Raw genomic sequence first — 14,513 nt, 5'->3', positions numbered from 1 at the left:
TTCAATAATTACAACTATGTTATTAGTCTGAGTCATCATGAGAACTGTTCAACTGAAACTAATGATAATAGTCTCTGTTTGTGTTTGTGTACCTGTGTCGATAAGCTCCTGCCACTCAGACGCACTGGCTGCCAGCTGACTCGCACCTCCTCTCCGGCACACTCATTGGCCTCCGCTGCGGAGCGTCAGCGCAGTGGGGCGGCCCTGACAAGGAGTTTATTGTCAGGAATGTGTAGTAGCACTCAGACTAATTTACCGCACCGACTGTGCCACACTCCTGCAGGGCATCATCCTCCTGTTTGGGACGCGCGTACTGGATTACCTCCCGGTGGTTTGACACAACTGCTGTTGGCTCTAATCGACTACTTTATCATGCGAGTATATACTTGAAAAATCGCCTTTGTTGTATTTTCTTTTTTTCCTGGAAGAAGATTGTTTCAGTTCAAGCGCGACTTCAATGCTAGACTCAGCAAAGATGAGCAAAAACGGAATCGTGACAAAGATCCACACGAGGATAAGAGCTGACCCGTTCACAGCCAATTACGACCTGGTCGGCAAAGAACTGGGCAGGTGAGTCCGTTTGCTGCAGCATTCATTGATGAAAAACTGAAATCCGTGCGCTGACGGAAATGGCATTTGCAGGAATATCTCGATGAGCTTATGTAAATCTGGTAATCATATTAGAATTTACGCTCTGCACGTGTTAATGGGAAGCGTGTTAATTGAACATTTCCAACCCCGCATTCCATCTCGGGGAAAGGCACAGGTTGGAGACGCGCTTTGGCACGCGCAATGGTAATGCGCTTTTGTGCGTCTTCTGTGAAAGTTTCTGCAAAGTTTTCGGACTTAATGATCTTTTAGTTTAAGAAATGAGGTGGACAGTAATGAGTTCTATGAAGAAGGGTCAGAGAATTCTGTGAGATGAGGAGGGACATGAGTTTGCATATGTCAGCACTGTTCATATGTCTGACATCCAAGGGGTGAAAGTATTTCACTATGTGTTTTGAAATTCCACAAGATGTGCTTGTTTCTGTCGATGCTCATTTAAAGTGTGTGTTCTGTGCTGCATGTGGTGGTGAAAATGTCAACTTTCTCCAAATACCATGAGCTGAACTTCAGTATTAGTTTGGGAGTCATATTGTGTCAAAGTGTGAGTGATATAAGTGTTATAAAGGATGGATTACTAAAGGAGCCCATCGGTCACAAGCCAAGGGGCCCACTGGCCGCCACCTGCAAAATGTCAAATTAACACGCATCACCTTGGAAGAGACTCAGAATGACCACAGAGATGCAAAGACGCTGCAAAGAGACATCATAAAACTACAAAAGGGCATTACAACCCCAAGGAGACACAAAATGACCACAAAGTGACACAATATGACAAAAGGAGCATAACAGCTACAAAGAGATGCAAAACCAACACAAACTCTGTGTGTCTTTGCTCCTATGTAGGAGAGATGGTGGGGCCCTTCATGCATCTGTGCCCAGGGGCCCACTGTCTCATAATCCATGAAAAAATGACAATATGTACAACAAGACTAATGGGAGAACAGTATGGAAACAATGTGATCCTAATTCTATATTTTAGACATTATATTCCTTTTTCCCAGCGTGAAATTTGCCGTCTCCAATCAGCCGCTCTTATGTCTCTCTCCAGCCAAATCCATTTTGTGCTTTATACTCACTGATGTGTTGATCACACAAACAGAAGTGCACATTCCAGCAGTATTTAAGCGGGGATTCCCCAATGCGCCGGACAGTAATGACTCTCCTAAAAAAGCATTCTGAATTAGCGCAAGGAGCCGCAGTGGACTTCTTGGGTTTCACTTAACTCGACAGCTGTTTCATTGCCCTTTGTGCCAATACTGCATCTGTCTCCATGACTCCAATCTTCAGTTTGCTTAGAGTGTGGTGGGACAGCCTAAATAAAGAGTCAGTTGGTAGCAGCCAGTTTTCCTTGTCAGACACCCTGGGACATACTGGGACAGCAGCCAGAACCCATGGGGGGGGATTGGATTGAGGCTGCATATGAAGTGTAGCAGCCTCTAAACGCCCCCTCTCTCTCCTCTCACCCCTTCATCCTCTTTCCCTCCTCTTCCCATGAGTCCAACCCAACAACATCCTGAGATCAGGCCTCATAATCGCATTAAGTGCAGGAATGTATGCGGTGCTGCATACCAGCAGATCAGCTATATAGACTGTACATTAGCAGGGATGTTGACTCTGTTAGAATTTGTAAGTGTAGGCTGAACTCTCTTGAAGCTTGAAGTCTCTTGGCCTTATTTTCAAAAACCTTCTTATCACCAAGCTTTGCAGTATGAGTGATGGTCCCCTGCAGAACTATACACAAACACATGTTGTGGCCAACTCGAAAGCAGGAAGAGGAACTCATGTTGTGTGTCAGTCTGTCTGTGAAACAGGCAAATGAGAGCTGTGAGGGCTGTCATTTCTCATCGCAGTTCAGACATGAGTCAGTGCCCCGCTGAGGGAGACAAAACGCAGACTCCACAGGAAACCAGCTTCTCAATCAAATTTCACCATCTCCAGGCCTGGAGAAGAGATAGTTTTGTGTGTCACAGTGAAGTTGTTGATTGATGACAGACTAGACGGAATCTACCCTGCAAATGAGCTGTTTGATCTGCATGATTGTGTCTGTGGATCCAGACAGGATGTTTGAGAAAGCACTCATTAGCGTAAGAGTTTGGTGGAGTTTTTCTGCAGTAACTGCAAAAAAAGGAACTTGATGTGTAGAATATTACATAGAAGCACTGTGATGGAAGTGACATGGCAGAGTGTGAGCGTAGCCGCCTGGATGATGGCCATGTTTGGTAACCTCTGACCTGTTGTCAGCCTTTGAAAGGGCCTCCTGTTGCTCCTTTCCGTGGCCAGCGGTCATTCCTTTTCACTCCATATGTAGTTCCCAGCCCACAGCGAGCTGCTCTGAACTTGGCTAATTAAGGATGAAAAGGCTCTGACGGGTTTTGCCTTTTCACTCTGAACAATGAGTCGTCACCATTCTGCAAGACTGGGGGTGAAAAAGAGAAGGACCAGGCCTCACAGCAGCCAAGGCAGTAGCCAAAACAGAACCAAGCGCTGGCCAGAACAGTTGCTGTTTTTGGTCCGAAGCACAGTGGGCTTGGAGCAACACTGTATGGGAAAACGACCGGCACCATGCTGACTGGACCTTTCTGACTTGGCCACTTCATTTAAATTCTGCCCAGTTCTCAGTCATCTTTTCACATCCTGTGTCCACTTCTCCTAAGCCCTCTGTATTGTGTAGCTCATTAAAACACTGAGATGTTAGTTGGACATAGATGTTGAGGTTACGGTGTCCATTTTAGCATGCAGCCTAGGCTCCAACCTGACTGTAACAGCAGTGACCCCCTGCCTGGCCTACCCAGCCGCGGTCGGGTGGGTGGTCCTGCTCTTGGCACTGCTGTGTCAGCCGACTGGTCAGCTTTTGTACGATTGTCAAAGGAAAAGCAGGCTCTGGCCGAGGGTCTGGGCGGAGGTGTCAACACAATCCCATTTGTCCCTGCTGCTGTCAGCTGTGAAGAAAGGGAAGTGGACAAGGCCTCATTATCAGTCTGGGAGGGACGGCTGGTGATTGGGGTCGACTTGACACACAGAGAGGCAATTCTGCACACATCGGACATCCTGCCCACACCCTCTGCTGACCCTTAACACCTCCTATGAATCCATGAATGTATATGCAGAAAAATTAACGCTCAAGTGGATGTTCTTTTTTTAAATCTCATGTTTTACCAGCCACCAAGCTGTTACATCTCTTTGTTATTGCCTGACCTTAGCGTTATCGGGTCCCTGCCCACTATTCTGCGGCTCTTGCCAAAACTGTCAGCCTTATCTGCCTCCTGTCAGACCCTCCTGAAGGCTAAAGGAAGAGGAGGAGAATGGGGGAAATCTCTACCAAATGTATACTGACGCCTCCTCAGCTGAGCATATCAGTGGTGAATAGCAGGGACCGAAGTTTCAAATGATGCCTCTTCACCTTCTTATCTCTGAACTGTTCTTTAACCTCGCCTACAGTGTTGCACTCGTGGCCGCTTGGCGGGCTTTTCCAAACGTCCTACACTGTAATCTAGGTTTCACCTCATAGCAGTTTAACTGTCAAGAGTATGTCCAGTAATTTTAGCCTTTCACTCGCTGCAGTTTAAATGACCTAAATTTAATCCAGTGGTCCCGTTGGCTACTTGGACACAGAACAGAACTGTCTCTGACCAAATCTATTTGAAAAACCAGTAATGTGGTTGTGATTATTCTGTCTCCTCACTAATCACTCTCTCGCTCTCTCCCCTCTTTGTTCCCCAGGGGAAAGTTTGCGGTGGTGAAAAAGTGCATCGAGAAGGCAACGGGGAAGCAGTATGCTGCCAAGTTCCTGCGAAAGCGACGGAAGGGCGAGGACTGCCGCATGGACATCTTAAATGAGATCGCCGTGCTGGAGTCAGCCAAGGCAAACCCCTATGTGGTGGCGCTGCATGAGGTCTACGAAACCAAAAACGAAATCATCCTCGTTCTAGAGTGGTAAGACAATACTGTGGATATTACTGAGAGTTCTTTAAAAGTTCACCTAAAAAAAAAAAAGCTACACCACATTTAAGCAGCCTTGTCTGGCACTCCAAAGTTTATTCAAACTCTTGTGCACACACCCTTCCACCACCACAGATCTGAGAAGAAAGCGATGGCGGTAATTTAAATGGCCTTTTAAACTTTCCTCACTTGACAGTGTTTGAGCCATGCCAGGAAAACTGGGGATAAAATGATTAAGCCCTCAATCATTAGGGAGATGAAAATCCTTTAATCATCACTCACCAAAAACTTTCCATGAGTGGAGTTTTTCTCATGCAGCATGTTTGAGGGATTTGAGGATACCAAACTGAAATTCCCCAGCATATTTATCCATTTCTACCTAGTAAGCAACAATCTTTGAGCCGGGAAAACCTCACATCAGATCTTACATACACATCATGCAACATCCTGTATTTAACATGACGAGAATGTCACTGCGTTGGTGTTTTCATGTGAATTGTCAGCTCTTATTTATCTGTCTGATCTGTGTAAAAACCCTTCCTGGCTTCAAGTTATCTGCTGGTGGCAGACTGTATGTGTCATTCAAGCCTTTCTCACCTCACAAAAAAAAAAACGCTAACACGTGTGAAACGCATAGCTTTGCACTGTTGTACATGAGCAATACCTTAAATGGAAATTCTCTCTGCGGTTTATTGCTCGTCTCGTCATAACCTCGACGCCTGAGTTTCTTGTTATGCTAAATGGCTGTCAGGAACTGTCACCTTACATACCAATGTGGCAGAACTGCACCAAGCTCACTGTGTGAAAATTGCAATATCAAGCTACAAATGAGTCAGTAACACCCCACTGTGAGAACTGCTCAGTACTCAGATTCAACATGTAGGTGAAGTGTCCGGCAGCTGAGACGAGTTGCTCCCTCAGTGACCCGGCGAGGTCATCCTGGCTGTCTGGCTCTCGTCTGTTGTGGTTGGGTGTTAAATGACATGATGCATATCCACTAAGTGTTCCTTGTCTGCTCTAATGACAGCCTCTAATTAGGAGTTGGAAAGGACACTTAGCATTTTAATTACCTCGCTCGCCTCATTAAAGGGAGATAACACGGGGCAATTATGCTTGAACCACGTTCCTCTGACCCTGTTCCTGAACTGCTCGCTGTGCAGGCAGGAAGCCCTCCCCTCCCCAGCCCTCGGTGGTCAGCCCCATCCCAGACATGGAATGCCTCCTCAGAACAAAGGTCTCTCAGTGGGGGGTGGCTGTGTTTGACCTCTGACTGAAGTGTGAAAGGGGAAGTAGCACCACAGGTCACCCCTGCATGCCTGCAGAGAAAACATAGCAGGAGGTCAGTCGGCACTGGTCCACAGTTCCTCTTCGGTTTCCAAATGAAGCTACACTGAGAGTCTTTGAGCACATGCACAATATTTTAGTGCTTAAAGAGCTCAATTTTAAAATGTCAGCCCTTTTGTTAGTCATTATCTATTGCAGCGTAGGTTTGTCCTAAAAGCAGCAGCAGCACTCATAGTGAGACCCAAAAAGCTGTCTGACCTCAGCATGAGTTTCAAGAATTGCAAACCATTTTCCATTTCCTGTGGGTTTAAATGTAAGCAGCAAGCAAGGCTCCCAAAAGTAGCACACACCACCATGCTGGTATAAAGTGTTGTGCACACACGAGCACACTTCTCGTAGCCACAACCACATCCTTGGTAATGTCAGAGAAATGGAGGCTGAATTCTAATCATCTTTGAGAGCTCCAGTGTGCGGCAGTACCACAGAAAGCCCCAGTGTAATGACTAGGTTGAGAGATGGTCACTTTGATGAAAAATGAAGGTGCATCACTTTTTTTGCGCGTAGTAGCTATGCTTCCCGGAGAAGTCATCACTGTGACCGTGATCCAGGAAGCACAGTCTTTCATTTCCTGTTTTTCTACACATATGAAAGTATACTGTAAAAAAGTGACAAACATACATTTGCCTAACGCATCACAACTCCAGGAAATGCAGCCAAACCTATACAGCCCTTTGAACGCTTCACAGTAAATCTATGGAGGGAGATGTTTTTGCAGCCTAAGAAACTTCTTTAACTTTCAGCATCAAGTCATCTCATCATGCATTTTCCCTCATACTGTTTCCACATTCCTAATGGCAAATCCACACTGTGAGAATAAATCTTTTTGCTTAATGATATGATTCCCCTTATTGTGGCATGACTAATTTAATTCAAGGAATTGAATTTAAGGTTTTCCAGTTCCTATTTGGAGCTGTTTTAGTTCAGAATGCACTGCCATGTTTCCTTCCTCGCCTTTTAGCATACAGTAACCCACAGCACTAATGACCTCAGTGGGCTTTAATTGGACTACACTGGAGCACAAGTGCTGTCCAGAAAATTCAGCCAACAGACAGGTTAGGCTTGAGGAAAGTGGTTGACCGGGTTCTGGTAAGGTGACGTTGGTGAGCGCGTGGCTTGGTGGTCAGCCAGAAAGAGCTTTGACTAAATAGGTTCTCTCTCAGAGCTAAAAGGAGGTTCACATTTACTGCTTAATATAGATAAAGCATAATAGTTTTTCAGCTTTGTTTAGCTCCTCTGTGCCGTCACTCATGTTGGCTGCAGTGGGTTTTTTCTTGCAGCTCGGTGCAGGGGAGGATGTCTCCCACATTGAAGTAGTGTGTACATTAACTCTCCTGGAAGGAGGGAGAGCGCGGAGACAATATTTAGACTTCAGGGGAAGTATCAGATCATTCCTAAGTGCTTGGCCAGAATGTGTGCAGTCTGTTGAATTTAAACAAGATGGTCTTTATCGAGGTTTTAAATCCTTCCAGGCGCTCTGCTGACAGCTTAATGAACCTATTGAAGCACTTTGTCATGTCAAGCCTTTAATTGTTCAGACAGGTACTGTAATAGTTGAAGTCCATGTTAAGCTGATTGCAGTTTTCAACAATAAAATCAAACCGCACTCATGTCTTCCATTTCCTCGCCCAAATGAAAACACTAACACCAAGCTTGCTTTTATTTGGTGTGCATGTGTAGATCAGTGTAAACAGATGAGTGCAATTTTATTGTACATCCATACTGTTTTCATGTTTGCAACAAGCGGGGTAGGTGGTGGGTCAAGTATTCAGTGCTGGGAGCAAAACAAAAAAGAGGATTACATGGACCAATGACGGATATCCCCAAAATCCCAAAAAACATGAGTGTTATTTTCACAGCTGAGGATAGTAAAGAGTGCAGGGTTAGGAAGCTAACAGGGGATTGGGCGGTACTGGTTATGTAACAGTCGTGCCCAGGGCCTGGTCGCAAAGTTTTCCTCAGAAGATAAAAAGCATGTGTGCCATCTAAATCCCCCACACATGGTTCTAGTTTTTTTGGGTGAACTGTCAGCTTCAGGCATTGATCTGACTGATGGAGCATCCAACGTAAATCCACCATGTCTCCACTTTGCTTAATGTTGTTACACAAGCGCGGCAAGACCAGGCAGGAATCTGACTTTTCCCTCTACAAAAATGTGAGAAGTCACCAGTGAGTTGTCTAATTACTAAATTCCAAAAAAGGCTAATCCCTCATACGTTGGTTGTTTTGAACAAGCGAGCAAAAAAGCTATGCAAGCTGAGGCTCACACAGTATCTGCTCACCAACTTGACACTATTCCCCTGCCACCCTCTGTGGCCATTCCTCTCTACTTTAAGAAAATGTTTGGGCTTTGATAAGTTGGCCAGTGTTTGCTTCTGTTGGCCCTTTTTGTCATTAAGTAAGTAACCTGCAGTGTATCAGGCTGTATAAGACCTTATCTGAACCTGCTGTAAGCTGATACGTATGAACATTCTTATCTCCAGTAATATTCCTGAGAACAAGGAAGGTACATGCAGAGGCAGAGTACCGAAAATTATATTGATGCATGTTGGACTCGCATGCAGCGTGGAGCTGTGGGTGGACTTTGTTCCTCCAAGCCAAAGTACACTAATGAGACATCTTGTTACATAATTTTAAAGAAATTGGAAATGACTTTGGGGTTGTTTAGTAAAATTGTCCTAATGGGACTGTTTGGAATTTGCTATTGTCGACTGTGTGTGATTCAAACTGAGAGGAAGGGTGTGTTTGTACAATTTAAAGGCGCAATTTATTATGACAAGTTAAAGTGAATAATCAAAAATGAAAGTAAGCCAAACTAAACTTCACTGGGTGGCTGCACAATTCTTTTCTTCTCATCTTATCCTTGTTTTGTTTTCTAAGTTTTCCTTCCTGTGCTTTCCTTCCAGCGCTGCCGGTGGTGAAATCTTCAACCAGTGTGTTGCTGACAACGGCGAGGCCTTCACAGAGAAAGATGTGATACGGCTGGCCAAGCAGATCCTGAGTGGAGTGGCCTTCCTGCATCGCAACAATGTGGTGCATCTGGACCTGAAAGTGAGTATGCTGAAAGGTTATATGACAATATAGGGCAGCCTATTCCCTCGAGTGGAAGGCTGGAGATATGAGATATGATTTCTGTTATGCAACCTCAACTCATTCAGTGTGGCACGACCCCATTCCCACGAGGAATAAGCCGGTAAAGGGAACTGACTGAGCTATCATGTTTTCTTTAATGGCCCCTGAGGTAACAAGCCAGCCGTCATTGATGTTTTTTTCCTACCTCACAAATTAACCAAGTATCTTATACAACTCATTTTAAAGTGAAAAAAACATCAGGTCAGTCCGACCCAGAATTAAGTACAGTGGTACATACACTCAAGTATATTCACACACAAACCACAGAGCCATGCCAGTGGTTGGCAGGGACATCCTACCTGTTGTTGGTCTCATCTGATTGGCTTAGAGGATGATCTCAGAGGAGAAGCTCGATGCTGACTGATGACCTAGACCCAAAATCCTCTTGGATCCAGTTACCTCAAAATGCTTTGACTCAGTCACACTGCCGTGTAATTAATGACCTCAGATGTCAGACCTCAGGCTCATTGGATAATCATTACGTAACATACCTCTGTCTAATCTGCGTGCCCTCTCCAGCCACAGAACATCTTGTTGACCAGTGACAGACCTCTGGGGGACATTCGCATTGTGGACTTTGGCTTGTCCAGACGCATGGACAAAATCACAGAAGTCAGGGAGATCCTGGGTACGCCAGAGTATGTTGGTAAGTCTCACTTTCAGCCCCTTAAATACCCAGGATGACCTGTGTCTTTTCAATGTGAGCGCCATTTATCACGACTAAATGGGACCATGTGTTTCTGTTGCAGCACCAGAGATCCTGAACTATGAACCCATTAGCACTGCGACAGACATGTGGTAAGTCCTACTGTTGTTAATGAGACTATTTCCACTGATTTAACTGGATGCGATGCAGAACTCATTTAGTCTGTTTAACATCTGAGAATACAGACGTATTCAGGACAGTGACATCACCTCCCTAGCGTGTAAAAGACAGTCTAGACCTCTGACCACAAGATCATCTTTGCCTCTTACTTGCAGTTAGTTAATGAGTAACCACAGTTGAGTGGACGAAAGCCGAATCTGTTGTGTGTTACAAAACACATTCCGTAACCATCAAAGATGACAAATGACCTCATAAACATTCTCTTTCTTTCCCCTTTCTTTACCAGGAGTATCGGTGTCCTGACCTACGTCATGCTGACAGGTGAGTCTCCCTTCCTGGGTGACAACAAGCAGGAGACATTCCTCAACATCTCCCAAGTCAACATCGACTACTCGCAGGACACTTTTGAAGGGATCTCTACCCTGGCTGTTGACTTCATTAAGTCTCTTCTGGTTAAAAACCCCAGGTGAGACTGCTTACTGTAAATATGGAGATATGATCAGATGTTCTGATTATCGCTAAAACTGAAGTTTCCGTCAGCATCACTTAGAGCCGATTGACACACCAAGGATGTGCGTCAGGTTCACACCGGCACGGAAGTACATCCGCATGTGTCTAAATGAGTGTGTGTGGTAATAAGATTTGCGTCACTAGGGCGAGAAGCCATTTCCTTTTTTGCAAACAGCAGCTGTAAACTCACCTCATTCAGAAAAAAAAAGAGTTTTTAGGTCAGTATCTTTGTGTTTCGACATTACACCAAACACTGACACATCAGCTTTGTGCGTCATCATATAAAAGAAAGAACAGGTGAAGTTGCAGTTGGTAACTTTTATGAAAAATTTAAGAAACCACACAGTAGCGCATGAGAAAGATGATCCGTGAAGAAATCATATTACTCTGCCTCCTGGTTGTGCTTGTATTGGCATTTGCTTTAATTCACTGCGCCTGATTGAAAACAAAAGGTCTGAGCCAGGGAGACGCAGCTGTCAATCATGTCAGTCAGCACTTGTGAACTACATCAAACTGTCAAACTAGGCAGCGCTTATCAAATATGAACCAAGATTCTGTTACTGCATTGCCTATTTCTGGCCTCAAACATTTTCTGAAACGCATTTTAGTGCACTGTTTAGCTCTAAAATGAGAACGTTTTTGACCCAGCTGCCATGCTGAAAGCAGTCGAGCCAAAACGAAGCCCCGTCCACTGACCAGAGCAAACTTTCTCATCTAACAAATATGATACAAAGTTATTTCTATAAAAGTTACCAACTGAAGCTTTAAACGAAGGTGTTTTTCAAGGGAAGCTATGTGACCACATGTCTGATGAACTTAACTCAAACCCTAATCCTGATTGAGCGCTCCAACAGTGAGCCCGTTCTTTATCACCACAATTTGTTGATGAAAAGTAGCAGCAGCCTCTGTCTCGCATCCAGAGCCATGATCTCCAGTCAGTATCGTTTAAATGCAGCAGATTACTGGTAGCGTTGGAAAAAGTGGAGGATTCCTCAGTGTTTGAGTAATCGGTGAGAGATGGAGGGGAAAAATCTTGAGAGCAAAAAGTGTTATTTTTTGTGGTTTCCCTAACCAAATGCTGAAAAGGAATATGGCCGACGCCTGTGAGATTGAGTGAATCGGAAGATCCAGGCAATGCGTCGGTTATGTAAACTCTTCAAGAATTTCCACTCATCCGCAGTGTTATTGTGTTTGTGTGTACAGGAAGAGAGCCACGGCAGAAGAATGCCTCAACCACCCCTGGCTGAACCCACTCCCCCATCCTCACTCCCACCCGCACCTCCACACCAGGTCGCCTTCGTCTTTGGACGAGCCGGAGACAAGCCAGTCAGAGTCGGAGCCCGAGAGCCCGGCACCCTCCCCTGAGCTGGACTTGATCGGGTCGTACCTCACGTGCCCGGGCCAGGGTGGGTTGAAGGCGGGACGTGACGCCTTTTCCTTCACTGAGCCCCCCTTTCCCACACGGCCTGAGATAAAGCAAGAGCTGATCTGCTGAACGACATTTCGCAGAGTAAAGAGACTGAATGAGTTCAAACTCCACGGAGCAGACGCTGAAAGCCAGTGAGCCTGCAGCTTCTTGGTCTTGGTCTGACTCAGGGCCGTGCTATATGGATGCTGTATGCCTGCTGCTGGCTGCTTCTACTGCTGTGATGTCTGTGAGCTGGGATGTGTTTAGTTTAATACCTCTGCATGTGTTTGAATAATTCTCCGTGCTGATTTATGATTGTACGGAAGGAATGTGAGGGGAATGAAGATGCAGGAGAAAGGCATGGGAGAGGAGACAAGGATTTTGTCACAGGACTGCACTGCTGCCTTTTAAAAGTGACAGGGCTCAGCTTAACACTGTGGCTAGTTCACCCCTGCACGCACACTGGTTTCTCTTTTTACCCAATTAGCTTTTTGAACTGGGTTTCAGAGGAGAGGCAGCCTTGGGAAATGACTTCACTCACTGTGTGCTCATCAAAACAAGTTATGCTTCAGCTGACCCAGACATACCTTCTGTGATGAGTTTTGTTGAAGGAAGTTAAGGGTTTTGACAGATGGTTGTACTTAACAAAAGAATTAAAAAAGACTGTCACTGTTTTATGTTTATTTATGTGTGTTTGCTATGCCACTTCACCCCCTTAAATACACAAAGCCACATCAATGTCTTGAGTTTAAGTTGGAAATGGTAGCATTCTTGTTTTTTAAGGACAATCTTAAGCACTTTTTTATTTTGTTATTGGACTTCCGTTTTTTAGTGAGGAAACCAAAGGCTCATCAAGCGTAGTCAGCTGTCACACAATGTACTGTACATATTAACCATTTTCTACCACCCACTGTTTTTGTCACATCAGTTTTGTTTTTACACAAAGTGCCACTTTTTCAACCTCACTTCTGTGTTGATATTACAGTTTTGTTTTGTTGGCTACTGCACAAATTGCACAAGTTTGTTTTTGTACTTAACTTCGAGGTTGCCATCAGATTTCAGGCTCTTCAGATATTGTGAAATCATCAGTCTTGGAAAGAGGGAATGGCAGTGGGTTGAACACGATGGTTCAGTTTTATTATTAAAATTGCAATGGATGAACAATGACATGGTCAACTGAAGATTTGTATAAATATGTGATGTTTGCCTTCAGATGCTCGGGAGATTGGGAAGAATTTCTCAAAAAAGTACTGAAATGTATATTGTGAGTTAGTATTAAGATTAATCTGTAAAGTAATTGTTTTTACCAGTGTATGAATGTTAACATCATTATCTTATTTTGTACGTTAACTTTTTACTTATTCCTGTTGTTTTCTGCTCATGAAATTCGGGCAGGTTTGCACTTGTCCTTGTGGACGTTATGATAAAATGAATAAATGTTGATGGCATGCATTGCAAAATGTAACAAAGAAAAATACAAGTGCATTTTGTATCAAACTCCTCTGCTTGTGTGTGTGATTTATTTTTGAAGCAACAATAGCAATGAAATTTAACATTTGGCAGTAACATTTTTATTTTTACAAGAACTTAGCTTATCCCTACCTAATTTAATTTAAGGGTTCAGTTTTCCAGGCTTGTTTTCATCTACGGCAATAAATGGCTGGCCATTAAAAAAAAACAAAAAACCTTATTTATTACTTTTTTTTTTTTTTTTTTTTTTAGCCATGATGCTATTATGGCTGTAGGGAAGGCAATGGCTGTCAACTGCTAGGTCCATTCTGAAATCATCAACAAGTGATGCAAAGATCACCATGAAATGTGACAGACATCCATGGTCCCCAGACAACAGAGAATATATCTTATTTGGTGATCTTCTGACTTTTCCAGCAGGTCAAACATGTCATTTTTCCAATTATTTAGTTAATGACCAACCTGCAAAATTCCCAACATTCCCATCATTCTCTGCTGTACTTTGTGGTTAGTGCTAATTAGTAAATGTTGGCATGCCAAATCTATAACATAAACATTTATGTTGTCTCTGTGCAGTTTCAAAGCTGCTAGCTAGGGAGATTGTCTCTTCACCCTGCTTACAACTGGAATTATGCTCCATCAATTATGTCAGCATCATCAGTGGACCTCTGATGGCTGCAATGTTCAACTAATTGAGCTCACTAGCATCTAAAATTGTAAATTAAAGTGAGTATCCCATAGAGTAGGCTACCCCACAACTATCTGATATGTAAAGATATAGTAGTAGAGTAACGGCGCCCTGAGCAGAGAATTAAGTCACGCTTCCTCTGTTTGTGTTGAAATCCAAGCTTCTCTGTTTTGTGTTGTGGTAGACAGTACCGTGTCGAGTGCATGTAAGTCCTTGTGATTCCCCATGTCTGTATCAGGAAGTCCTCCAAGCCAATTTTTGTAGTGGCCAAACAGTGGGATCTGTCACCTAATGCAATTGGGCCCCAATAACTTTTCCCATAGACTTGCATGAAAAAGATGTCCGTATCCATGGATACATTTTTTCAAGCATCACGTCTACAAAATGACTCATTTTACCATCAGAATTTGATCCATTCAGTGCAATAGTATTAAGCAAATCTAGAAAAGCCACACTGTTAAATCATTTTTATACCCATTTAAGTTAGTGGAGTACTTAACTGGAAGTGACTTAGTCTTTGTTACGCCTGCTCCATGGGCCCAATGATGTGGAAGCAGTGCTGGTCATCATTCATTTTATGCGTGGCAGTT

At 44.0% G+C, this 14,513-nt stretch overlaps 1 protein-coding gene across 1 annotated transcript; it reads left to right on the top strand.

The window, feature by feature from the left end:
• The first annotated feature begins 250 nt into the window (after positions 1 to 250).
• Positions 251 to 13,266, top strand: stk17al (serine/threonine kinase 17a like). Its single transcript, XM_050069547.1, has 7 exons — positions 251 to 570; positions 4,330 to 4,542; positions 8,796 to 8,940; positions 9,541 to 9,667; positions 9,771 to 9,819; positions 10,134 to 10,313; positions 11,561 to 13,266. The coding sequence occupies exons 1-7, from the start codon at positions 458 to 460 to the stop codon at positions 11,850 to 11,852; spliced, it is 1,119 nt and encodes a 372-aa protein (XP_049925504.1). The 5' UTR covers positions 251 to 457; the 3' UTR covers positions 11,853 to 13,266.
• The last annotated feature ends 1,247 nt before the right edge of the window (positions 13,267 to 14,513 follow it).

The sequence above is a fragment of the Epinephelus moara genome, chromosome 18, assembly GCF_006386435.1.
Source record: "Epinephelus moara isolate mb chromosome 18, YSFRI_EMoa_1.0, whole genome shotgun sequence".
In the NCBI taxonomy this organism is placed as follows: Eukaryota; Metazoa; Chordata; class Actinopteri; order Perciformes; family Serranidae; genus Epinephelus; species Epinephelus moara.
Note: the sequence above shows the minus strand (reverse complement) of the source record. Positions and strands in the feature narration are given on the sequence as shown.

Bases quoted from the DNA above. Each gene is read 5' to 3' on its own strand.
- stk17al (XM_050069547.1), top strand. From the start codon at position 458: ATGCTAGACTCAGCAAAGATGAGCAAAAACGGAATCGTGACAAAGATC. The intron at 8,941-9,540 runs GTGAGTATGCTG...TGCCCTCTCCAG, and splicing joins TGGTGCATCTGGACCTGAAA to CCACAGAACATCTTGTTGAC. The intron at 10,314-11,560 runs GTGAGACTGCTT...TTGTGTGTACAG, and splicing joins CTTCTGGTTAAAAACCCCAG to GAAGAGAGCCACGGCAGAAG.